General features: G+C 38.3%; 26 protein-coding genes and 17 non-coding genes across 43 annotated transcripts, besides 1 other annotated feature; 15 read left to right on the forward strand and 28 right to left on the reverse strand.

Moving 5' to 3' along the window:
• Nucleotides 1–630, forward strand: Rps4. Its single transcript has one exon. The coding sequence runs from the start codon at nucleotides 1–3 to the stop codon at nucleotides 628–630; it is 630 nt and encodes a 209-aa protein (YP_717265.1).
• Nucleotides 631–647: 17 nt separating this feature from the next.
• Ymf16 lies at nucleotides 648–1,388 on the reverse strand. Its single transcript has one exon. The coding sequence runs from the start codon at nucleotides 1,386–1,388 to the stop codon at nucleotides 648–650; it is 741 nt and encodes a 246-aa protein (YP_717266.1).
• A 16-nt stretch (nucleotides 1,389–1,404) lies between these two features.
• trnS lies at nucleotides 1,405–1,487 on the reverse strand. Its single transcript has one exon. It is a non-coding gene; the product is annotated as a tRNA-Ser (tRNA).
• A 3-nt stretch (nucleotides 1,488–1,490) lies between these two features.
• trnM lies at nucleotides 1,491–1,563 on the reverse strand. Its single transcript has one exon. It is a non-coding gene; the product is annotated as a tRNA-Met (tRNA).
• An 8-nt stretch (nucleotides 1,564–1,571) lies between these two features.
• On the reverse strand, nucleotides 1,572–1,644 carry trnK. Its single transcript has one exon. It is a non-coding gene; the product is annotated as a tRNA-Lys (tRNA).
• A 1-nt stretch (nucleotide 1,645) lies between these two features.
• On the reverse strand, nucleotides 1,646–1,728 carry trnL. The gene has a single exon. It is a non-coding gene; the product is annotated as a tRNA-Leu (tRNA).
• Nucleotides 1,729–1,792: 64 nt separating this feature from the next.
• Atp9 lies at nucleotides 1,793–2,017 on the reverse strand. Its single transcript has one exon. It carries the CDS (start codon nucleotides 2,015–2,017, stop codon nucleotides 1,793–1,795), a length of 225 nt encoding a protein of 74 aa, YP_717267.1.
• An 81-nt stretch (nucleotides 2,018–2,098) lies between these two features.
• Nucleotides 2,099–2,464, reverse strand: Rps11. The gene has a single exon. The coding sequence runs from the start codon at nucleotides 2,462–2,464 to the stop codon at nucleotides 2,099–2,101; it is 366 nt and encodes a 121-aa protein (YP_717268.1).
• A 14-nt stretch (nucleotides 2,465–2,478) lies between these two features.
• Nucleotides 2,479–2,829, reverse strand: Rps13. The gene has a single exon. The coding sequence runs from the start codon at nucleotides 2,827–2,829 to the stop codon at nucleotides 2,479–2,481; it is 351 nt and encodes a 116-aa protein (YP_717269.1).
• A 7-nt stretch (nucleotides 2,830–2,836) lies between these two features.
• On the reverse strand, nucleotides 2,837–3,400 carry Rpl6. Its single transcript has one exon. The coding sequence runs from the start codon at nucleotides 3,398–3,400 to the stop codon at nucleotides 2,837–2,839; it is 564 nt and encodes a 187-aa protein (YP_717270.1).
• A 23-nt stretch (nucleotides 3,401–3,423) lies between these two features.
• On the reverse strand, nucleotides 3,424–3,798 carry Rps8. The gene has a single exon. It carries the CDS (start codon nucleotides 3,796–3,798, stop codon nucleotides 3,424–3,426), a length of 375 nt encoding a protein of 124 aa, YP_717271.1.
• A 14-nt stretch (nucleotides 3,799–3,812) lies between these two features.
• On the reverse strand, nucleotides 3,813–4,112 carry Rps14. The gene has a single exon. The coding sequence runs from the start codon at nucleotides 4,110–4,112 to the stop codon at nucleotides 3,813–3,815; it is 300 nt and encodes a 99-aa protein (YP_717272.1).
• Nucleotides 4,099–4,662, reverse strand: Rpl5. Its single transcript has one exon. It carries the CDS (start codon nucleotides 4,660–4,662, stop codon nucleotides 4,099–4,101), a length of 564 nt encoding a protein of 187 aa, YP_717273.1.
• A 19-nt stretch (nucleotides 4,663–4,681) lies between these two features.
• Rpl14 lies at nucleotides 4,682–5,056 on the reverse strand. Its single transcript has one exon. It carries the CDS (start codon nucleotides 5,054–5,056, stop codon nucleotides 4,682–4,684), a length of 375 nt encoding a protein of 124 aa, YP_717274.1.
• Nucleotides 5,057–5,069: 13 nt separating this feature from the next.
• On the reverse strand, nucleotides 5,070–5,471 carry Rpl16. The gene has a single exon. It carries the CDS (start codon nucleotides 5,469–5,471, stop codon nucleotides 5,070–5,072), a length of 402 nt encoding a protein of 133 aa, YP_717275.1.
• A 14-nt stretch (nucleotides 5,472–5,485) lies between these two features.
• On the reverse strand, nucleotides 5,486–6,319 carry Rps3. The gene has a single exon. It carries the CDS (start codon nucleotides 6,317–6,319, stop codon nucleotides 5,486–5,488), a length of 834 nt encoding a protein of 277 aa, YP_717276.1.
• Nucleotides 6,320–6,322: 3 nt separating this feature from the next.
• On the reverse strand, nucleotides 6,323–6,565 carry Rps19. The gene has a single exon. It carries the CDS (start codon nucleotides 6,563–6,565, stop codon nucleotides 6,323–6,325), a length of 243 nt encoding a protein of 80 aa, YP_717277.1.
• A 19-nt stretch (nucleotides 6,566–6,584) lies between these two features.
• On the forward strand, nucleotides 6,585–6,667 carry trnL. Its single transcript has one exon. It is a non-coding gene; the product is annotated as a tRNA-Leu (tRNA).
• A 2-nt stretch (nucleotides 6,668–6,669) lies between these two features.
• Nucleotides 6,670–7,014, reverse strand: Rps10. Its single transcript has one exon. It carries the CDS (start codon nucleotides 7,012–7,014, stop codon nucleotides 6,670–6,672), a length of 345 nt encoding a protein of 114 aa, YP_717278.1.
• Nucleotides 7,015–7,031: 17 nt separating this feature from the next.
• Nucleotides 7,032–7,104, reverse strand: trnT. Its single transcript has one exon. It is a non-coding gene; the product is annotated as a tRNA-Thr (tRNA).
• Nucleotides 7,105–7,106: 2 nt separating this feature from the next.
• On the reverse strand, nucleotides 7,107–7,179 carry trnA. Its single transcript has one exon. It is a non-coding gene; the product is annotated as a tRNA-Ala (tRNA).
• Nucleotides 7,180–7,195: 16 nt separating this feature from the next.
• trnS lies at nucleotides 7,196–7,283 on the reverse strand. The gene has a single exon. It is a non-coding gene; the product is annotated as a tRNA-Ser (tRNA).
• Nucleotides 7,284–7,300: 17 nt separating this feature from the next.
• On the forward strand, nucleotides 7,301–8,485 carry nad7. Its single transcript has one exon. It carries the CDS (start codon nucleotides 7,301–7,303, stop codon nucleotides 8,483–8,485), a length of 1,185 nt encoding a protein of 394 aa, YP_717279.1.
• A 3-nt stretch (nucleotides 8,486–8,488) lies between these two features.
• Nucleotides 8,489–8,561, reverse strand: trnD. The gene has a single exon. It is a non-coding gene; the product is annotated as a tRNA-Asp (tRNA).
• Nucleotides 8,562–8,564: 3 nt separating this feature from the next.
• On the reverse strand, nucleotides 8,565–8,637 carry trnV. Its single transcript has one exon. It is a non-coding gene; the product is annotated as a tRNA-Val (tRNA).
• Nucleotides 8,638–8,654: 17 nt separating this feature from the next.
• nad3 (nad3/ndhC) lies at nucleotides 8,655–9,008 on the forward strand. The gene has a single exon. The coding sequence runs from the start codon at nucleotides 8,655–8,657 to the stop codon at nucleotides 9,006–9,008; it is 354 nt and encodes a 117-aa protein (YP_717280.1).
• A 54-nt stretch (nucleotides 9,009–9,062) lies between these two features.
• Atp1 lies at nucleotides 9,063–10,589 on the reverse strand. The gene has a single exon. The coding sequence runs from the start codon at nucleotides 10,587–10,589 to the stop codon at nucleotides 9,063–9,065; it is 1,527 nt and encodes a 508-aa protein (YP_717281.1).
• Nucleotides 10,590–10,649: 60 nt separating this feature from the next.
• nad9 lies at nucleotides 10,650–11,210 on the reverse strand. The gene has a single exon. It carries the CDS (start codon nucleotides 11,208–11,210, stop codon nucleotides 10,650–10,652), a length of 561 nt encoding a protein of 186 aa, YP_717282.1.
• A 33-nt stretch (nucleotides 11,211–11,243) lies between these two features.
• On the reverse strand, nucleotides 11,244–11,744 carry ndhK. The gene has a single exon. The coding sequence runs from the start codon at nucleotides 11,742–11,744 to the stop codon at nucleotides 11,244–11,246; it is 501 nt and encodes a 166-aa protein (YP_717283.1).
• A 96-nt stretch (nucleotides 11,745–11,840) lies between these two features.
• On the forward strand, nucleotides 11,841–12,302 carry ORF153 (hypothetical protein). Its single transcript has one exon. It carries the CDS (start codon nucleotides 11,841–11,843, stop codon nucleotides 12,300–12,302), a length of 462 nt encoding a protein of 153 aa, YP_717284.1.
• trnH lies at nucleotides 12,284–12,356 on the reverse strand. The gene has a single exon. It is a non-coding gene; the product is annotated as a tRNA-His (tRNA).
• Nucleotides 12,357–12,362: 6 nt separating this feature from the next.
• Nucleotides 12,363–12,433, reverse strand: trnC. Its single transcript has one exon. It is a non-coding gene; the product is annotated as a tRNA-Cys (tRNA).
• Nucleotides 12,419–22,188: part of a repeat region that runs on past the window's edge.
• On the forward strand, nucleotides 12,453–12,755 carry Nad4L_1. Its single transcript has one exon. It carries the CDS (start codon nucleotides 12,453–12,455, stop codon nucleotides 12,753–12,755), a length of 303 nt encoding a protein of 100 aa, YP_717285.1.
• On the reverse strand, nucleotides 12,764–12,846 carry trnY. Its single transcript has one exon. It is a non-coding gene; the product is annotated as a tRNA-Tyr (tRNA).
• On the forward strand, nucleotides 12,878–13,378 carry Atp8_1. The gene has a single exon. The coding sequence runs from the start codon at nucleotides 12,878–12,880 to the stop codon at nucleotides 13,376–13,378; it is 501 nt and encodes a 166-aa protein (YP_717286.1).
• Nucleotides 13,384–13,926, forward strand: Ymf39_1. The gene has a single exon. It carries the CDS (start codon nucleotides 13,384–13,386, stop codon nucleotides 13,924–13,926), a length of 543 nt encoding a protein of 180 aa, YP_717287.1.
• On the forward strand, nucleotides 14,104–15,693 carry Cox1_1. Its single transcript has one exon. The coding sequence runs from the start codon at nucleotides 14,104–14,106 to the stop codon at nucleotides 15,691–15,693; it is 1,590 nt and encodes a 529-aa protein (YP_717288.1).
• ORF129_1 (hypothetical protein) lies at nucleotides 15,852–16,241 on the forward strand. The gene has a single exon. The coding sequence runs from the start codon at nucleotides 15,852–15,854 to the stop codon at nucleotides 16,239–16,241; it is 390 nt and encodes a 129-aa protein (YP_717289.1).
• rrs lies at nucleotides 16,717–17,434 on the forward strand. Its single transcript has one exon. It is a non-coding gene; the product is annotated as a small subunit ribosomal RNA (ribosomal RNA).
• On the forward strand, nucleotides 17,477–18,230 carry rrs. Its single transcript has one exon. It is a non-coding gene; the product is annotated as a small subunit ribosomal RNA (ribosomal RNA).
• On the forward strand, nucleotides 18,271–18,344 carry trnM. The gene has a single exon. It is a non-coding gene; the product is annotated as a tRNA-Met (tRNA).
• rrl lies at nucleotides 18,345–20,930 on the forward strand. Its single transcript has one exon. It is a non-coding gene; the product is annotated as a large subunit ribosomal RNA (ribosomal RNA).
• CytB (cytochrome b) lies at nucleotides 20,931–22,130 on the forward strand. The gene has a single exon. The coding sequence runs from the start codon at nucleotides 20,931–20,933 to the stop codon at nucleotides 22,128–22,130; it is 1,200 nt and encodes a 399-aa protein (YP_717290.1).

A 22,188-nucleotide genomic window follows, 5' to 3' on the forward strand; every position in this document is an offset into this window, starting at 1 on the left:
ATGAAAATCCAGAAACAATTAAAAGGCAAACCATGCCGAAAATTTGGTGCATTTCTTTGGAAAACCCGCACATTTACAATTAAACAAGAAAAAGCCGTCTCCCTTGCAAATAAAAAAGTAAACACAAAAAAACTGTCAAATTTTGCATTACAACTCAGAGCCAAACAACTTGTCTCTGCACTCTATGGACAGCTTAAATTACAACATTTTAAACACCTTCTACAACAAAGCCAAAAATATAGAGGAAAGCTTGCGCATATCTTTTTCAGTCTGCTTGAAAAAAGACTTGATAGTTGTTTAGTGCAATTGAAATTCGCACCAACTTTTTTAGCAGCTAGACAATTAATCAACCATAAAAAAGTATGCATCAATGGAAACATCATCACAGCACCTGGGGTTTTATTAAAACCTGGAGATTCAGTTAGCTTTATCCCTGAGATTCAAACACGTGTTGCATCAAATGTGCAAACTGCCTGTGCTCTCCACGACTCAAAAAAAGTGCTCGCATATAAACCATTACATTTTGAGGTAAATTACAAAACCTTAGAGGCAATTTTTTTATTTTCACCTCAACAAGTACATTACCCAACTCGAATTGAACCTGAGTTAGTGCTGAAAGCTCTTCGCTAATATATAATAGGTTTCTATCAAGAAAACACTTTTGCTTGGAGTTTTTCTTGATAGGTAGTGTAGAGACATAAAAAGAATCCGAAGATATCAATAACACACAGGAGTTGCACTGTCACGACACATTGAAGCAATCCATCTGGGGGCAAAATAAAAGAAAGCACAAGAGCTGTCACAAACACGATCAGATGTTTGTATTGAAACCAAATATTCTGTAAAAGCTTTGGAAACACTAAAAAGCTCAGAAAAGCTCCAAGCAACAAGAATTGGAAGCTAAAACAACACTGAAAGATAAATTGAAAATATGTAAGAATTTTCGCCTGAAATGTCAGAAGAGAATACTGTACATTTTCAAATTGGAATTGCAAAAAGAAAGTGAGTAAAGAATGCATCCAAGAAGTTAAAAAATACACATAGAACAGGCAATGCATAGTTACAAAGACGAGTGCGACGCGGACATTTTGAACGCTTTCATGTTTAAAATAAGCTGGATTAATGAAGCTTAAAGTCTGATACAAGAAAAGTGGTAGACTCATTTGTACACTGATGAAAAGCGCTAAAAAGACGGTGGCTCCGAATGCTTCTTGAATCTCGGTAAAAATGAATTGGGCATTTTGATCGAGTTGTGTAATTGGTAAAAACAGGAGCGTTGTCCATGTAGAGATGTACCAAAGGTTTGTTCCAAGACAACCGAGCAAGCCAACACAACAATAAAAAAAGCGGCTCCACATTTCTTTAGAGATTTTTTGAAAAAGAGTCATAGAAATAAGTGTTTTTCGGACAGAGTGGGATTCGAACCCACGGTATTACAATACATCAGTTTTCAAGACTGAAACCTTCAACCACTCAGACATCTGTCCCCGGTGCGGAGGTAGGACTTGAACCTACAATATTTAGGTTATGAGCCTAATAAGTTACCAATTACTCAACCCCGCAATATTTTGTAGGTATGGTAGGACTTGAACCTACAACCAATAAGTTAAAAGCCTATTGCTCTGCCAGTTGAGCTACATACCCGTACGGATAGAGGGACTTGAACCCCCACGAAAAAAATTCATCAGAACCTAAATCTGATTTGTCTACCAATTCCAACATATCCGCGTGTCTTTTTTCGTGTTTGTCCGAAGGAAAAGCAGTTCCCAAAGGAACTGCTTTTTCCAGTAAATTAAAATACGAAAAGAATTAAGAAAGCCATCATTAATGCAAATAAAGCAATCGCTTCTGTTAAAGCGAATCCTAAAATAGCATAACCAAAAAGAGTTTTTGTTAATGACGGGTTACGAGCAACTGAACTAATAAAAGAACCAAAAACAATTCCAATACCAGCCCCAGCTCCAGCTAATGCGATAGTTGCACACCCAGCTCCAATAAGTTTTGCACCTTCAGCCATAGAGTTCATTTTTTTACCAACCTACAAATATTCAAAAAAAATTTGTTTAAGTACTAAACAACATATATTTTTTAGGGTGACTTAAATACGACGTTTCTTCTTTTGTCGACAGCCATTAAATGCACGTTGGGTTGTTTCCTGAATGTGTACAATCTTAAAATTTTGATTCAAGACTGTTTTTAACGAGGCGTCCTTCGCATACCCAACACCGCGTAATTTAATCATAAGTTTCTCAATGGACTGTTGAGCACAAAATTGAAGTACCTTTTCAGTCGTACTTTGTGCAGCATAACTTGAAGACTTTTTCGAGCCCTTAAATCCTAGACTCCCACTCGACACACAACAAAGCGTATTGCCTTCGAGATCTGTCAAGTTTACAAATGTATTATTCAAAGTTGTGGAAATACATAAGATAGCCGTTTGATTCATCGGTTTTTTTTTGACCATAAAGCATTAATTTTTTACGCTCTTAAAATTCGTTTAGCGGTTTTCGCATTTGTATGCGTTCTTTGCCCTCGAAGTGGTAAACGTTGTGTGACACGAAATCCTCGATAACACCCAATCTGAATGAAACGTTGAAAATTTCCCTGCACTTGTTTCTTTAAGTCGTGTTCGGTTAAATAATAATATTGAAGAATTCGACCAAGTTTTTCTGTTTGATCCAGAGATAACGCACCCACAGTTACAGTGGTATGCAAGCCTAACTGGTCACAGATTTGGTTTGCTAAAAAAGAATTAATTCCATAGATCTTTTTAAGTTCTTTACGAATAGTATTCGTTGGCGTTAATTTTTTTTGAAATAGAAAAACCATACGCTAATTATTTTTTCTTTCCTTCCTTGAGAGAAACCGGGATATGAGTAAATCTCAGTCCTTTCCCTTTGTATGCATCAGGAAATTTTAATGATTGCACATCAGCAGCAACCTTATGTAACCTTTTTTTGTCCACACCAAAAAAACAAATAATGTTCGGCTTTGGTGAAAAAACTTGTACATCCTGTGGCACCTGAAATGTAGTCAAATGACTAAAACCTAACTTCATGTGAAGTACATTTTTCTCATAGTGGACTTTATATCCAATCCCAACACATTCCAAACTGACAAGAAATCCTTGTGTCAGTCCAGTAAAATATTGTAAAAGAGATGCTTTAAAAGCATTTAAAAAAGTTTTCCCTTTCCTTTGTGTCGTACTAAAGGATAAAAGGTGTTGCCCACCTTCTAAAAGCTTCAGAGAGAAAAAACACTCCCCGAATTGATCATGATGTGCCAAATTTACGGAAATTTTGCCGAGTGGACCCTCAAAACGTAAAGTTGAGTCCGCCACATGTACAGTAATTGTTGACGGCACGACAACAGATTGTTTCGTAATCGAAATAGATTTCATACGTGAGATATTCTTTTATTAACTCAGAAAATTTTGCATAAAACCTCACCCCCAACTTTGAGTTCAAGAGCTTGTGCACTTGACATAATACCTTTGGACGTTGATACAAGTAATAAACCAAGTCCTTGTTGTGGAGATTTTAATTGAGTGTATGGAGTATACACGCGTTGACTTGCTGAAGAAATTTGTTCAAGTTTCTTAATGGCTGGTTGCTCTTTGATATATTTTAAGACAACAAAAATCTTGGTATCTCTTTTTTGCATTCCCTGAATATATCCATGAAACAATAAAACAGTTAATACATTCCAACAAAATTTTGAATACGGCATGTGCACAATTTGTTTCCTCGACATTTGCCCGTTTCGTAAACTTGTAAACATTTGGGTCAAAAGTTTCATTTCATATATTTTTTTTACCAACTTGATTTTTTTGTTCCTTGCAGCTGTCCTTTGGCAAGAAGTTGACGCACCCAAATTCTCGAGAGTCGAAATTGTTTTAAAACACCACGACTTCGTCCCGAGAGAACACATCGATTCACTACTTGCACACGGCTTGTTTTTTTTGCCAAAGAGTTAAGTTTTAACATATATTCATATCTTAGCGACGCAGGAAGTGTATGGTTTTTAATGAGAGCTTTGAGTAGCTGACGCTGCACTTCAAACCTGTGCACACTCTGTCTCTTCTGTTGATCTTTTTGTTCAAAGTTTGCCATTAATTTTCTTTTTTTTTAAGACTGGAAAATGCAATCCACTGCAATACAATTGCGTGTGATGCACCGTCGATGCCGATGTGACAAAACTACACGAACACCCCTCTAAAAAGTCAAACATATCTGTATTTGGTTGAATTTCGGTACATTTCAAAAATGCATCTAGTCCAAAATTAACTGTATTTTTGTTGAACGAGAGGAAACTCTCTGGCGTATTTTGTTGCAGTCTTGGGAAGACAGCAAGACAAAGTTTGTCCACAAAGTGTGCCAACGAATCTTTTCGTAAAGTCACGAAACAACCAAATGGAGCACTTTTTTTCAGACCAAATGTTGCAACAGATTTTTTTGCTCGAATAAGTGTTGGGCGTTGTCCAGTCCAAAGAAGAAGTGCTACAAAATAAGGTAAGACAACAAGTTTCTCTGCACTAATAAATTTGTGAGATAAGCTGACCGTCCCCTTTGTGATTTTTGGGCAATCATAAATTGTTTTGACTGGAGTTTTTAAAATGAAATCTCTTGTAATCAGTTGATGATAAAAATACATAGAGTGCATTGAATACGTTTCTTTTTAACTAAATACTTGCAGATGCAAGGGCGAGAATTTTTGATAAATTTTTGTGTCGTAACTCATAGGGAACAAAACTTTGAATACGTGTCCCTACTGGTGACAGTTGTGGGGAGACGAGAATCACTGTATTTCGTTGAAATTTTAAGGAACTTCCATCTTTTCGTTGAATAGGAAATTTTGTTTCTAAGATGACAGCTTTAAAGATTTGCCCTTTTTTCACTTTTTGTGTTTGTTTTTGGTTGATTTCTTTTACACTCACTAGCACAAATTCTCCGGCACCTCCAACCCTTTGTTTTGTTTTATTTAAAACTTTAATACATTCAACTTTTTTTGCTCCAGAATTGTCTGCAACATGCAGCTGTGTCCCAACTTGGATCATAAGACATTATTTTTTAAATAGTTTTGATAAACTGCGTTTTTAAAGGAAGTTTGTGTTGTGCAAGCTGCACAGCTTGAACAGCTAAAGATTCAGGGACACCGTTGACTTCAAATAAGATTTGTCCTTTTTGAACAGGACATACCCATTGCTGAATGGCGCCTTTACCTTTTCCCATTCTGACTTCAGCTGGTTTTTGACTCACACCTAAATCTGGAAAAATTCGAATCCAAATTTGTCCAGTTCTTTTAAGTTTTCGTGTCATTGCACGTCTTGCGGCTTCAATACATGCAGAAGAAATTCTGCCACAACTTAAAGATTGAATTCCATACATTCCAAAATTGAGCTGTTGGAGTTTAACACCAGTGACACGTCGTTTTTGAAATTTCCTAAATTTTGTTTTTTTTGGTTGGAGCATAGAAGCTTTTTTTTTTAATCTTTATAACAAATCCAGACTTTGACACCTAAAATACCAAAAGTTGTGAGAGCTCTCGCTTCTGCATAGTCAACTTTAGAAGTAAAAACGTGTAAGGAGATTTTTCCAAATTTAAATGTTTCAATTTTTGCCATTTCAACACCCTGTAATCGACCCGAACAGGAGATTTTAAAACCTTCTACATTTGGATCTTTTTTCAGCAGTGTTTGCACACTAGAGAAAATTTGCTTCACAGGTTTTTGTCGTTCTAAAGCATGCGACACATACTCAGCTACAAATTGTGCACTTTTTGTAAATTCTTGAAGTTTAACAGGTTCCCACTGTGTGGCTGTTTTAAAATATTGTTGTGAGACCGCTTCCAGATGATTCGCATAAAATTTTAGTGCATTTGTTTTGTGCCTTGTCTGTTCAAATAAATTTGTCAGATGCAAAGTTGTTGACTTTTGTAAATTGTTACGTAAGAGAGATTGAAACACTAGTTTTTTCTTGAGTGTTTCCCAGTGCATTTGGTTTGAAAGAAATTGCCATTGAGTTGTTCTCTGGTGTTGAAAAAAATGTGTCGGTTTGAGTGACATTGTTTTTTTTGCCAGTTTTTGATCAAACAATCGAGGTGAACAAAAAAATGTGTGGATCTTTAAAGCACCGGGTGTCTGAACAACATGTGTTTTGGTTGCTTTCGTGCCAACTTGGTGAAATACGTCGTGGAGAAAATTCTGCACTTGGAGTTGTTTGTGCACGCCTTCAGCGTACAACTTCTGACTATACCAGGAAGCTTGAAAACTTTTGTTGGTCTGTAATCTCAACGCAACTGGAGAAATTTTCTGTCCCATAATTTATTTCTTTTTGTCTTTTTTCTTGTGGATTAATTTTTTTCGCGTCAATGCAAATTCCCCAAATTTATGTCCAATCATAGATTCTTGGATTGTAATCTCTACAAATGATTTTCCGTTGTGTACCATAAACGTTTTGTTTACAAATTGAGGTAAAATAGACGACTGGCGGGACCAAACAAACTTTTTTTTTGAAGATAAGAGTGTCCCATCTACAAAAGGTCCTTTAAAAAGGGATCGTGTCATACATTACAGAATTTTTTTTGCAAAAGTGGCGTAATTGGTAGCCGCGTTACCTTGAGGTGGTAATGAACTTTGTTTGTGTGGGTTCAAGTCCCACCTTTTGCAGGTTACAGAGACGTGTGAGCTTCAAACGTACACTTACATTGGACACCATCCAGATGCACAAGTTTCACCAAATGTAAGAAGCCAAGAAATGTTTTTTTATCTTGGATATTTTTGATGTGGATCGCTTTTTGGTATGTTTTAAGTTCAATTTGTTCTCTTGACTTTTTATCAATGTGTGGGGATCTTAACAAGGTGTATTTTTTGACTTTCGTTGGGAGTGGATGCAGCGATAGCGCCCAAGTCTGGCATGTTTTGGTTTGCAGACTATGTCCAAGAAAGCAAAGAAGTTTCACTGCTTTTGTTAAAGACGAGCGGTCATAAGATCTAAGAACCAATGTAATATGCATAAGAATAATGTTTTTGCAGCCTACGGCCGGAATTGAACCGGGGACCTTTCCCTTACCATAGGAATGCTCTGCCAACTGAGCTACGAAGGCAGTGGAGACGACCGGATTTGAACCGGTAACTTTATGCGTGCAAAGCATACATTCTGCCAATTGAAGTACGTCCCCACAAAAGCATAGACACCGGAGAAAATGGGATTCGAACCCATGATACAAAAAAATTGTACGTTGATTTAGCAAACCAAAGCCTTCAGCCACTCAGCCATTTCTCCTTAAAAACTGAATTTTTATGGTCTTTGAACAAAAAAAACTCAAAAACTTTACCCTGAATTTTGGACCACAACATCCTGCGGCGCACGGCGTTCTCAGACTTGTCCTGGAAATGAACGGTGAGGTTGTTGAACGAGCAGATCCGCACATTGGGTTGCTCCACCGAGGCACAGAAAAATTAATCGAATACAAAAATTATATTCAAGCATTACCATACTTTGACCGCTTAGATTATGTATCTATGATGGCTCAAGAACACGCTTATTCGTTAGCCGTGGAAAACCTTCTCCACTGCCCAGTGCCACTCCGTGCACAATATATTCGTGTACTCTTTTCTGAAATTACGCGTCTTTTAAATCATCTTTTAGCTTTAAGTTGCCATGCCATGGATGTGGGCGCACTCACACCATTTTTATGGGCATTCGAGGAAAGAGAAAAATTAATGGAATTCTATGAAAGAGTTTCTGGTGCACGCTTACACGCGTCGTATATTCGGCCAGGGGGTGTTGCGCAAGATTTACCACAAGGTCTCTGTGACGATATGCATACTTTTTGTCAAACATTTGCTTCAAGAATCGATGAAATGGAGGAAATGCTCACACAGAATCGAATTTGGAAACAACGTTTAGTTGACATTGGAACTGTGTCAGCAAAAGATGCTATTTCATATGGATTTTCAGGAGTTATGCTTCGAGGATCTGGTGTTGCTTGGGATTTAAGAAAAACACAACCATACGAAGTTTATGAGTCATTAGAATTTGATATTCCGGTAGGATCTCAAGGAGATTGTTATGACCGTTATTTAATTCGTATTGAAGAAATGCGCCAAAGTCTCCGACTTATTGCTCAATGTTTAAATAAACTCCCACAAGGGCTCGTGAAGGTTGATGATAAAAAAATCTCGCCACCTTCGAGAAAACATATGAAGGAATCAATGGAATCTTTAATTCACCATTTTAAACTTTTTACCGAGGGGTTTATCGTCCCAGCTTCTGAGACATATGTTGGTGTGGAAGCACCAAAAGGTGAATTTGGTGTATATCTTGTGAGTAATGGGACCAACAAACCGTATCGTTGTAAAATTCGTGCACCTGGGTTTGTGCATCTCCAAGCTTTAGATTTTATGTCGAAGCATCATTTACTTGCGGATGTGGTTACAATTATTGGAACGCAAGATATTGTCTTTGGTGAGGTGGATCGATAGAAACGGGAAAAACGGGAGTTGAACCCGCACCAACCGGCGTGACAGGCCGGGACTCTACCAGTTAAGCTATTTTCCCGTGTAGGTGTTAACGGAGTCGAACCGCTGACATTTTCGGTGTAAACGAAATGCTCTACCAACTGAGCTAAACACCCAATAAAAAAAAATATCTATGATTGAATACTTACCGATTTTGCTTTACATTTGTGTAAGTGCGCTGCTTTCTGGGGTGATTTTAAGCTTATCCTTTTTGGTTGCAACTCAAAAAGCAGATCCAGAGAAAACCTCAGCATATGAATGTGGTTTTGATCCTTTTGAAGACGCACGCGCAAGATTTGACATTCGATTTTATCTTGTTGCTATCTTATTTATTATTTTTGATCTTGAAGTGACATTTTTATTTCCGTGGGCAATTTCTCTTCGACATATTGATCTATTTGGATTTTGGACTATGATGGTTTTTTTAATTATCCTAACCGTTGGGTTTGTGTATGAATGGCGTAAAGGTGCTTTAGAATGGGAATAAAAAGTTCTTGGGAGATTTTAGAATCTCCCAAGAATAGACACGCACGTGCTGTGTTTACGCAGCTTTAAATTGCTGTGTATATGTATCACAGAACTCTTTTAATTTTGCTAAAGTATTTTCAGAAAGCACACCCTCAGACTTAATTGTTTGGAGGAGTGACCCATCAACAGATTTTAATAAACCGTCTTCATAGCTTGAGATATCAGTCATTTTTAATGAGTCTAAATATCCTTTTGTTGCTGCATAGATAACAACAACTTGCTGCTCGACAGGCATCGGAACGAATTGTCCTTGTTTCAAAACTTCTGTTAATCTTGACCCACGATTTAATAAATATTGAGTTGCTGCATCAAGATCTGATCCAAATTGAGCAAACGCTGCAACTTCACGATATTGGGCTAATTCGAGCTTTAATGAACCTGAAACTTGTTTCATGGCTTTTAACTGCGCAGCAGAACCAACTCGACTTACAGATAAACCAACGTTAATTGCTGGACGAATCCCTTTGAAGAAAAGTTCTGTCTCTAAGAAAATTTGCCCGTCAGTAATTGAAATAACGTTTGTCGGAATATAAGCAGATACATCTCCACCTTGTGTTTCAACAACTGGTAACGCTGTCATTGACCCACCACCAACTTCATCAGACATTTTTGCGGATCTTTCGAGAAGACGCGAGTGTAAATAAAAAACATCCCCAGGAAAAGCTTCACGACCGGGTGGTCTTCGTAAAAGAAGAGACATTTGGCGGTACGCGACTGACTGTTTACTTAAATCATCATAAATGATTAAAGCATGCATGCCGTTGTCACGGAAATATTCAGCCATAGCACATCCTGAATACGGTGCAAGAAATTGTAAAGGTGCTGGATCCGAAGCCGTTGCTGCAACAATAATTGAATACTCTAGAGCATTCTTATCTTGAAGGGTCTTCACTAATTGTGCAACTGTTGATCTTTTCTGACCAACCGCGACATAAACACAATACAATTTTTTTGACTCATCATTTGAATCATTAATTGTTCTTTGATTAATAATTGTGTCAATAGCAATTGCCGTTTTCCCAGTTTGACGATCTTCAATAATAAGTTCACGTTGGCCGCGACCAATAGGCACTAAGCTATCGACTGCTTTTAATCCAGTTTGCATTGGTTCGTGCACAGATTTTCTTGCAATAATTCCAGGCGCTTTTAATTCAACACGACGTGGTGTTACATTTGGAATTGGTCCTTTACCATCAATTGGGTTTCCAAGACCATCAACAACACGCCCGAGCATCCCTTTTCCAACAGGCACGTCTACGATGGAACCTGTTCTTTTTACAATGTCTCCTTCGCGAATATTTGTATCGCTTCCAAAACAAACGATTCCAACATTGTCGTTTTCTAGATTCAGGGCCATCCCTTTAATCCCACTATCAAACTCAACCATTTCCCCCGATTGAATTTTGTTTAAACCATATACACGGGCAATACCATCCCCAACTGAAAGAACTCTTCCAATTTCATCGATGTTTAAATCTGAGTAGTAATTTGAAATACGTTGCTCAAGTAAATTTGATAATTCCGTTGCTGAAAGACTCATAAATCTTATATTTTTTTTGGTACAACCAAAGAAAGAGGTTAAATACGATAAAGCTCCTTTTTAATATTGTTGTGGAATGACTTCCCAAGGGCTTCTAAATTCAAATTGTCTAAATTGTTGGGCAAGTTCGACTGGCTCAGCAACAACTCTTTTTTTTGTGTCGTCGTATTTAAATTCGACGTATCCAGTTAAAGGAAAATCTTTTCTTAAAGGATGTCCTTCAAACCCATAATCTGTTAAAATGCGTCTAAGGTCTGGATGATTTGTAAAACAAATACCAAACATATCCCAGGTTTCTCGTTCAAACCAATTTGCAGCGGGATAAAGAGACGTCACTGATTCCACGATCGCATGTTCAGAACATTGCACTTTGAGTCGAAGTCTGGTATTTCGTTGGACACTCAATAAATGATAAACAACTTCAAAACGTGCCTCTCTTGAGGGGTAATCTACGGCTGTAATATCAATCAACATTTTAAATTGGGTTGCTGAATGATTCTTGAGAATTTCAAGGACTGGATGGAGATCTTGTGGACTTTTAAGTACAAGAGTGACTTCATTTGACTGAGCAATTACTTTTTGCACCCATTTCGGAAAAAGTAAGAGTGGTAAATTCACCATAAAAAAGATTTTTTTTGTCTCAAAAACCCACCTTTATTTCTTATACCATAAAAGTGTTGTCTTATTTTGAGAAATTTTTTTCTGCAGCTGGAGAAGTCCATATAATAAAGCTTCCGCAGTCGGTGGACATCCTGGAACATAAATGTCAACTGGAACGATACGATCACATCCACGCACAACAGAATACGAATAATGATAATAACCACCACCATTTGCGCAAGAGCCCATGGAAATAACCCATCTTGGTTCGGGCATTTGATCATATACTTTTCTTAAAGCCGGTGCCATCTTATTTGTCAAAGTACCTGCCACAATCATGACATCGGATTGCCTTGGACTTGGTCGAAAAATCATACCAAAACGGTCTAAATCGTAGCGTGCAGCCCCAGTATGCATCATTTCAACTGCACAACAAGCTAAACCGAAAGTCATGGGCCAGAGCGACCCTTGGCGAGCCCAATTAATTAACCCGTCCACTTTTGAAATAATATATTCAGAAGATGAAGGTTGACCCGTATATACACTTGAAGTCATAGAATACTATTTTTTTTTTCTCTTTAAAGAAAAACTACTGTTGACACAATTTTTGACTTAAAGAAAAAATATTTATGACGAAAATACAATAAACGTATGCACTCTTTTTCAACAGATCCTGTTATCATTTTCTTACAACTAAAAAGTTTCCCAGTCAACCAATTAAATACCTTGAAAAAAAGATTAAAAGCTCTCGATAACACAGCAAGTCTTCGATTAGCACAAAACCTGACACTACCTCTGCAAGATTTTTGTCAAAGCTCTACCTTTATTTTACATCTTGGGTCTCTAAAAACCCTAAAGACAGTATTTGAAAACGTGGATCCACAAGCAGAAAAGTTCTTTGATATCCAAGTCACAGGTCTTGAATGTATTTTATTAGGCGGTTTTTTTCAAGACCGTTTTGTAAGCACGACTGAATTACATAAGCTTCGTACATTCGATGCATCCAAAGTGAACATTTTAGGAAATCTTACGAAAAATCTAAAGCTTCCTCGTCTGTTAAAGCAGCGTTTGGTCCGTTTACCAATGATCTTACGGGCGAATAACGGGAATTGAACCCGTATTTTCAGAGTCACAGTCTGATACTTTGACCAATTAAGTTATATTCACCAAATAAGGTTAGAGACGGAATTGAACCGTCATTATAAGATTTGCAATCTCATACATTACCATTATGTTATCTAACCAAAAACCGTTGTTTGTTTTATGCATTGTATTTCTTTTTTACATTGTTCTCTATTGCTTTTTTTACTGGGTGTTTGGGGTATCTTTTTCAATCGTAAAAATATTGTGGTTATGCTAATGTGTATTGAATTAATGCTCCTTGCTGTCAACCTGAACTTTCTTATTTTCTCCACATACTTAGATGACCTGAGTGGACAAATCTTTTCCCTCCTCATCTTAACCGTCGCCGCAGCAGAATCTTCCATTGGACTCGCTTTACTTGTAATGTATTACAGAACTCGTGGAACCATCTCCATTGAATATATGAACCTTTTAAAAGGATAATATATGCTTGGGAAAGGCAGGATTCGAACCTGCGATGAATTTAATCAGCAGATTTACAGTCTGTCGCCTTGAACCGCTCAGCCACTTTCCCCTAAACATACACAGAAAAAAATCTATTATTTATGCCTCAGTTAGATATGGTCACTTTCTTCCCTCAATTTTTCTGGTTTTGTGTCTTTTTTACAGGATTCTATCTGACTCTTGTACAAAAATATCTCCCTCAACTTACAAGAATTTTTGCCGTGAGAGAAGCCGCACAACAGACAACGCCAACGGATCTCACAACAGATGCGTGCGAAGCCCTGGCCCAGAAAACACATAAAGTGTTTTCAGATAGTGTACAAGAAACAAAAAAAAAATATACCCAGCAGTTTCAAACAACAACGCAACTTTTAGACATTCAAACAGATGCGTTTAATACACACACACACCAAGCATTTGAAAAATATCAAAGCAAAAAAATCATGTTGCAGCAAACAGTGCAATACACACTACAACACATGCACCACGTGTTACCTGGGACCCAAGGAAACATGCCAAAAGTGGATGCAACAAAAACAGCACACTTTTTTTCCCAGGCCTTGGTACAGAAGCTTTGTGTACCACACAACCAAAAAAAATAATTTAAATGATTTTACAAAATAAAACTTTGATTATCTCAGCCACACTGGCATTTTTTGTGTGTAGTTCAAAAAACATTATTATTTATAATGAAGAAATCTTAGTTGCTCTGAGTTTTTTATGTTTTGTTCTGTTTAGTTTTCACACATTTCAAGACACCGTGAAAGAAACTTTTGCGCAGAGAAGAACACTAATTCTTCAAGAATTAGAATACATGCTCGTGGCAAAAGAAACAGCCGTTCAAAAACTTCAACAAACATATCAACACAGTGTTCAATTGCTTGAAAGTATTGAGGCATTGAAAACAGCAGCTGTACAAGAACTTGAACGAGCTCAACACGCACGACTAACTGCTTTTGAAGCAAGTATTCAGAAAAAATGTGTACAAAAAGTGCAACAGATTCTTCAGGTAGAGAAACAATTGCAACATACACTGCATCAAAATATTCGAGACAATTTCACGCAAAGTGTTTTAAAGTATTTTCAAAAAAATCGAGAGACGTTAATCCCACAACTTTTTGATCAAGCTTGTACACAACTTAAAAAATAAATATATATCTTGCCGAATAGAGGCAAGATACCATATATATCTTGAGAAGATACAAAGAAATACATACCAACCGAACCCATCCTGAACTCGATATTTGACCGTTTTTCTTGCTGTAAATACTTTGGATACAAGGGACTCGCAGTGTTCTCAAGACCCTGTTGAAAACACAAAATATATATGATGCACTTTATCAATCGTTGGGTTTTCTCAACAAATCACAAAGATATCGGAACACTTTACCTTATCTTCGGCGCATTCTCTGGTGTCTTAGGATCATGCTTTTCCGTACTCATTCGTATGGAACTTGCACAACCTGGAAACCAAATTCTTGCAGGAAACCACCAACTCTATAACGTCCTCATCACTGCACACGCATTCCTTATGATTTTTTTCATGGTTATGCCAGCACTCATCGGAGGATATGGGAATTGGTTCGTACCTATTATGATTGGAGCTCCGGATATGGCATTCCCAAGATTAAATAATATTAGTTTTTGGTTATTACCACCTTCTCTTTTACTTCTTTTAAGTAGCGCTCTAGTTGAAGTTGGTGTAGGAACGGGATGGACTGTGTACCCACCTTTAAGTCACATTACAAGTCACTCAGGTGGAGCGGTAGACCTTGCCATTTTCAGTTTACATCTTTCAGGTGCATCCAGTATTCTTGGAGCCATTAATTTTATCACAACCATCTTTAACATGCGAGGTCCAGGATTAAGTATGCACAGACTCCCACTCTTTGTATGGTCAGTCTTAATTACAGCATTCTTACTTCTCTTATCCCTCCCTGTACTTGCAGGTGCTATTACAATGCTTTTAACAGATCGAAATTTTAATACATCTTTCTTTGATCCAGCTGGTGGGGGAGATCCCATTTTATATCAACATCTTTTTTGGTTCTTTGGACATCCGGAAGTTTATATTTTAATTTTACCTGGATTTGGAATTGTGAGTCACATCATTAGCACATTTTCAAGAAAACCTATTTTTGGATATCTTGGAATGGTTTATGCTATGTTAAGTATTGGTGTCTTAGGATTTATTGTTTGGGCACATCACATGTTCACCGTTGGATTAGATGTCGATACACGCGCCTATTTTACAGCTGCAACAATGATTATTGCGGTACCAACAGGTATTAAAATTTTCAGTTGGATTGCAACAGCATGGGGTGGGTCGATCTACCTCAGAACACCAATGTTATTTGCTGTTGGATTCATCTTCCTCTTTACAGTAGGTGGATTAACTGGTGTTATGCTCGCAAATGCTGGAATCGATATTGCACTCCACGATACTTACTATGTCGTTGCGCACTTCCATTATGTATTATCCATGGGAGCTGTCTTTGCTTTATTTGCTGGATTCTATTACTGGATCGGTAAAATTTCCGGGTACCAATATCCAGAAGTATACGGGCAAATTCATTTTTGGTTATTTTTTATTGGGGTCAACCTCACATTCTTCCCAATGCATTTTCTTGGATTAGCTGGTATGCCACGTCGTATCCCAGATTACCCAGATGCATTTGCTGGATGGAATGCTGTATGTAGTTATGGGTCATACCTATCTATTTTAGCGAGTCTCTTCTTTTTCTATGTGGTGTATCTTACACTGACAAGTAACGAGAGATGTGCACCAAATCCATGGAACTTTGATTCACAGGATCAATCTGTGTCAACATTAGAATGGACCGTGGCGTCACCACCAGCGTTTCACACATTTGAAGAAATTCCTGCCATTAAATCACCGCACCAACTTACAAAATAAACTTTGAAAAGGTTTTTTTATGGTATATATATATATGTAAAGGTTCATGAGAACCTTTACATATCTGCAAAAAATCGAGCACCTCATATATTTAACTTCTCAGACGACGAACGCTTGCAGAAATGTCTTAAATATATAATATATAAAGTAGAGATTAAATGAGAAAGTTCTTCTTCATCTTTTGTTTCAGGGAACAGAACATCCTATATATCCTGAGTGCATGTGTGGTCGTCCATTTCAGAGCCATTTTACCTCTTTATATCCTCAAAATGGTCTATGAAAGATATACAAGAGTTCTTTTAGTCTCAAGGACGTGTCGGAGGACCTCACCCCTCAAATGGTTTCAATGTATTTCATCAAGGGCTGTAACCTTGTCTGTTTGTACTATACTCACGGATAAAAACATCAACCTTACTTTACATTCTATAAAAATTGGACGAAAATCCGACGACAGAAAAAACTTTCCCTACTGTAGAGGAAATACGTTATTGTACACTCAATTTATTTTGATCGACTGTAAACCAAAAACAGTGCAACACCCATGCTGATACTAATGTACGTATAAATGCAGTACTACATATGTTTTATATGAGAAAATTTGTACACACTCACTAAAGAAGTTAATGTCTTGGAAACATAGACGATTCAGATCGTATAGGATCAAGGGTAGGGAACGTGTTTAGGGATGTGGAGAGAAACGGGAAGAGAACAGAATGATGAAATGAATATAATCAACCAAGTTGACAACGACCCCTCTACAGTAGGGAAAGTTTTTTTGTAATGTTAGGTTCTCTTTTGCTATATTCTGTATATAGGAAGAATTCGTTTCGTAAGGGCGGAAATATTACTTTTCTAGTTCTGTTTTATGGGTAACTCATAGAAAACTTATATTATTTCTTTTAATGATAATGTGCACGAGTTTTTTATGTATATTAAAGTGTCTCCTCTATCGTAAAAATGTTTTCTACTTTCTTGTGTTTTATCTTTTTGTCTGTGCTTTAGATTCTAGATTTTTTTTTTGTCTTTTTTTCAGAGAGTGAGCTAAGGCGTGAAATCAGCCGCCTGGGGACTACGACCGCAAGGTTAAAACCCAAAGGAATTGACGGGGGCTTACACAAGCGGTGGAGCATGTGGTTTAATTCGACACAACGCGCAAAACCTTACCAATTTTTGACATAGAAAAGAATGCATTCGGTCTGAGTGTGTTTTATTTTCTACAGGTGCTGCATGGCTGTCGTCAGTTCGTGGCGTGAGCTGTTGGGTTAAGTCCTAGAACGAACGCAACCCTCAGGTTCTTTGCTTTGAATCATTGAACTAACTGCCTTTGAGATAAAGGAGGAAGGGGAGGATGACGTCAAGTCCGCATGGCCCTTATGAATTGGGCTACACACGTGCTACAATGATGATGCCAAAGAGATGCAAGGTGGTCACACGGAGCCATTCTTGAACCATCATCCTAGTGCAGATTGGTCTCTGCAACTCGAGACCATGAAGTTGGAATCGCTAGTAATCGTAGATCAGCATGCTACGGTGAATTTGTATCTAAGCCTTGTACACACCGCCCGTCACACTATGAAAGTGAGCCGTACTCAAAAAAACTCTTCTGTACATAGTATAGGCCACACTAGTTATGAAAATATCCGTGCCCTTTCTTTGTGTAGAAATTTTAACAGTATTGTCTATGATTGTAGTGAAGTCGTAACAAGGTAGCTGTAGGGGAACCTGTAGCTGGATAGACTCCTTTTTTTTTGCGTATGTGTAAATACACATCATAATTTGTTTGAATAGATGAGTTTGATCCTGGCTCAGAATGAACGCTAGCGAAAAGCTTAACACATGCAAGTCGAATGTTTTATAAACATGGCGTACGGGTGAGTAACGCGTAAGAACCTACCAAAGAATTCACGGGAATCGTGAATATTTAAAAGATTTGTATATCGTTTTTTGATGGGCTTGCGTAAGATTAGATAGTTGGTGTGGTAAAGGCGCACCAAGTCGATGATCTTTAACTGGTCTTAGCGGATGGCCAGTCACACTGGGATTGAGAAACGGCCCAGACTCTTTTTGGAGGCAGCAGTGAGGAATCTTGGACAATGGGCGCAAGCCTGATCCAGCTATTTCGCGTGGGTGATGACGGTTATGTTGATTGTAAAGCCCTTTCATGAAGATGTATGGATGATGTCTTATCTTCAAGAAGAAGCTCCGGCAAATTCTGTGCCAGCAGCCGCGGTAAGACAGGAGGAGCAAGTGTTATTCAGAATTATTGGGCGTAAAGGGCATGTAGGTGGATGTTTGGCGTTGATTGTGCCATTCCAATTGTTAACATTGGGTTTGCAGTCAATACTCTTCATCTTGAGGTCAAAAGAGGACAATAGAATTTCTAGTGGAGAGGTTAAATTCTTAGAGATTAGAAGGAATATCAAAAGCGAAGGCAATTGTCTGGTTTGTACCTGACACTGAGGTGCGAAAGCGTGGGGAGCAAACAGGATTAGATACCCTGGTAGTCCACGCCGTAAACGATGCTGATTCCTCTTTGGATGACAAAAAAAAATATCTTCCCACACACAGGGAAGACTTAATGAGATAGTTCAGTTTGGTAGAACGTCGGACTCATACCTCGATGGTCGGGGGTTCAAACCCCCCTCTCATTAGAAAAGTTTTAAGTGGATGCTTAGGCTCAACACCACATATGGACGTGTATCAAGACGAAACGTCACTTGAAGAGAATTCTCAAAGACAAGTGAATTTCCACAGTGGGAAACCACACATTGTAAAAAACGAAGGGAACCGAAACATCTAAGTACCTTTAGGAAAAGAAATCAACCGAGATTCCGTAAGTATTGGCGAAAGAAAGCGGAACAGACATACAAACACATGGTGACTCAGAACAAAGTGGGATCTTTGACCAAAGATGGTGACAGTCCAGTATTTGTGGCCAGTGTTTTTTGAATAAGTAAAACACATCAAAGTGTTTGAATATGAGGAGGTCCACCTTCTTTGTCTAAATATAGTGTTGAGACCGATAGTGAACAAGTACCGTGAGGGAAAAGTGAAAAGAACCCTAGACAAGGGAGTGCAACAGATCCTGAAACTTGAAACGGACAAGCAGTCAAAGAACTTTAACAGTTTTTTGGCGTACCTTTTGTATAATGGGTCAGTGAGTAAATGAATGCAGCTTGCTTAAGCGGGGACGTGGAGGCGAAGCAAACGCGAGTAGTAAATATGCACCTGGTTGTATTCATTTGACCCGAAACTAAGTGATCTACCTATGAACAGGTTGAAGAAAGCGTAATTTCTTTTGGAGGACCGAACCGACGTCTGTCGCAATAGACGCGGATGATTTGTGGGTAGGGGTGAAAGGCCAATCAAACTTAGAGATAGCTGGTTCTTCGCGAAATTTATTGAGGTAAAGCGTTTGTTCAATGTCAAAAGGGGTAGAGCACTCACGAAGCTATGGGGGCCCAAAGCCTTACTGATCTTCTTGAAACTCCGAATACTTTCTGACATACAGACAAACAGACAGACTTAAAGTGCTAAGGTTTTAAGTCGAAAGGGAAACAGCCCAGAATGTTTGCTAAGGTCCTTAAACAATAAGTCAGTGGGAAAAGGCGTTTATATCCGAGGACAACTAGGAAATTGGCTTGGAAGCAGCCATTTTATAATGAAAGCGTAATAGCTCACTCGTCGAGGATACAAGCACTGAGAATGTATCGGGGCTCAACTTATTTACCGAAGCAACATAGAACAGGTAGCGAAGCGTTTTGTAAACCAATGAAGATGTTTTGTGAAAAATATTGGAGGATTCAAAAGTGATTATACTGACATGAGTAACGAAAAATCATGTGAAAATCATGATCGCCGTAAGTTCAAGGGTTTCTGCGATCTGGTGTTCAGCGCAGAGTGAATCGGCTTCTAAATTTGCTGTGAAAACGGACAAGTGATGAGGACATGCAAACTGACAAATACGCACATATACGTAACTCAAATTGGATAGAGAATGTGTCTGCCGTATTTCAGGAAAAGGTTTGCTTGATAAACGAACCGTACCCAAAACCGACACAGGTGAACAAGTCGAATAGACTCAGGCGTTGAGACAACCATGCTGAAGGAACTCGGCAAAATACTCCCGTAACTTCGGAAGAAGGGAGACCAACTATTGGTGACACAAAATTGAGGGTGACGACTTTTTATTAAAAAATTAGGACTCTGCAAAATGGGAACATGACGTATAGGGTCTGACGTCTGCCCGGTGCTAGAAGCTTAAGAGGGGACTTGAAAGAGTTGAATTGAAGGCCTAGTAAACGGCGGTTGTAACTATAACAATCATAAAGTAGCGAAATTCCTTGCCAGCTAATTCCTGGCCTGCATGAAAGACGTAACGATTGCCCTACTGTCTCCAGCATGGACTCAGTGAAATTGAATTTTCCGTGAAGATGCGGAAATCGTGCCCCAAGACGAGAAGACCCTATGCATCTTTACTGTACATTTACATTGAACAAAGACATCAAGTATGTAGTATAGGTGGGAGTTTCGACACTCTTGAAATACCACCTTCTGAATGTCTTCATTCTCATTTGCTTGCAAAGAAAGTGTATATGAGGCAGTTTGACTGGGGCGGTCGCCTCCTAAAAAGTAACGGAGGCGTGCGAAGGTAAACTCAATGAAAGTTGGAAACTTTCTGCAGAATATAATGGTATAAGTTTGCCTGACTGCGAGACACCACAAGTCGAGCAGAGACGAAAGTCGGCCATAGTGATCCAAAAGTACCGAGTGGAAGGGCTTTTGCTTAACGAATCAAAGATACGCTAGGGATAACAGGCTAATAATTCCCAAGAGTCCTTATCGACGGAATTGTTTGGCACCTCGATGTTGACTGATCATATCCTGGGGCTGAAGAAGGTCCCAAGGGTTCGGCTGTTCGCCGATAAAAATGGTACCTGAGTTGAGTTTAGAACGTCGTGAGACAGTTTGGATTCTACCTGGGGTGCGCGTAAGAATTGAGAAAACTACTTCTTTGTACGAGAGGACCGGAAGTATTTAACCTCTGGTGTACTGGTTGTTCAGCCATGAGCATCGCCAGGAAGCTACGTTAAGATAGGATAACCGTTGAAAGCATATCAAACGGGAAACTTTTTTCAAGACAAATTCTTTTTTTTCGTGAAAGACTATCACGTTGATAGGCGAAATGTGTACAATTTGTAAAAATTGAAGCTTTTTCGTACTAAATATTCCCTTACATGTACAATTATATTTCTCAAAACCGATTGTGCTACAAAAATACAATGATTATGAAAAGATTATCTTTTTTAAAACAACCGCTCCTCGCTGCAGTCAATGACCATTTAATTGATTATCCAACACCAGCAAACTTAAGTTATTGGTGGGGATTTGGCTCAACAGCAGGTATCTGTTTAATTCTTCAAATTTTAACAGGAATTTTTCTTGCGATGCATTATACGCCACACATTGATTTAGCTTTCTTAAGTGTTGAACACATCATGAGAGATGTTGAAGGTGGGTGGTTTTTACGTTACATGCATGCGAATGGTGCAAGTATGTTCTTTATCGTCGTATACCTCCATTTATTAAGAGGTCTTTATTATGGAAGTTACACTAGTCCAAGAGAACTTGTTTGGATCGTTGGGGTTATCATTCTTCTTCTTATGATTCTTACAGCCTTTATTGGATACGTTTTACCATGGGGACAAATGTCTTTCTGGGGGGCCACCGTTATTACAAGTCTTGCAAGTGCAATTCCTGTCGTTGGGACAGATATTACACATTGGTTGTGGGGTGGTTTTTCTGTAGATAATGCTACACTCAACAGATTTTTTAGTCTACATTATCTTTTACCGTTTATTATTGCGGGTGCGAGTCTTGTACATATTGTTGCTTTGCATCAATATGGTTCAAACAATCCGTTGGGCTGTAGTGCAACCGTTGACAAAATTCCTTTCTACCCGTATCTTTTATTAAAAGATCTCGTTGGTTGGGTTGTATTTGCTATTTTTTTCTCGGGATTTATTTTTTTTGCGCCAAACCTTTTAGGACATCCAGATAATTATATTCCAGCGAATCCAATGTCTACACCTGCGCATATTGTTCCAGAATGGTATTTCTTACCGGTTTATGCTATTTTAAGAAGTATTCCGAATAAACTTGGTGGTGTTCTTGCCATTGGTCTTGTATTTGTGTCTCTCCTCATTTTACCATTCATCCATACCTCACAAATTAGAAGTTCAAGTTTCCGTCCATTACATAGAAAGTTATTCTTTCTATTAGTTGCAGATTGTCTTCTATTAGGGTGGATTGGATGTCAACCAGTAGAAGATCCATACGTACTCATTGGGCAAATTGCTTCCATTTATTTCTTCCTATACTTCCTAGTCGCCATGCCACTCCTAGGAAAAGTAGAACAATTCCTACTACAAAAATAAAAAAAAACAACACACCACGGCTCCACATATACACAACAATGGAGCCACACACACAAAA

This window comes from Ostreococcus tauri, mitochondrion, assembly GCF_000214015.3.
Source record: "Ostreococcus tauri mitochondrion, complete genome".
In the NCBI taxonomy this organism is placed as follows: Eukaryota; Viridiplantae; Chlorophyta; class Mamiellophyceae; order Mamiellales; family Bathycoccaceae; genus Ostreococcus; species Ostreococcus tauri.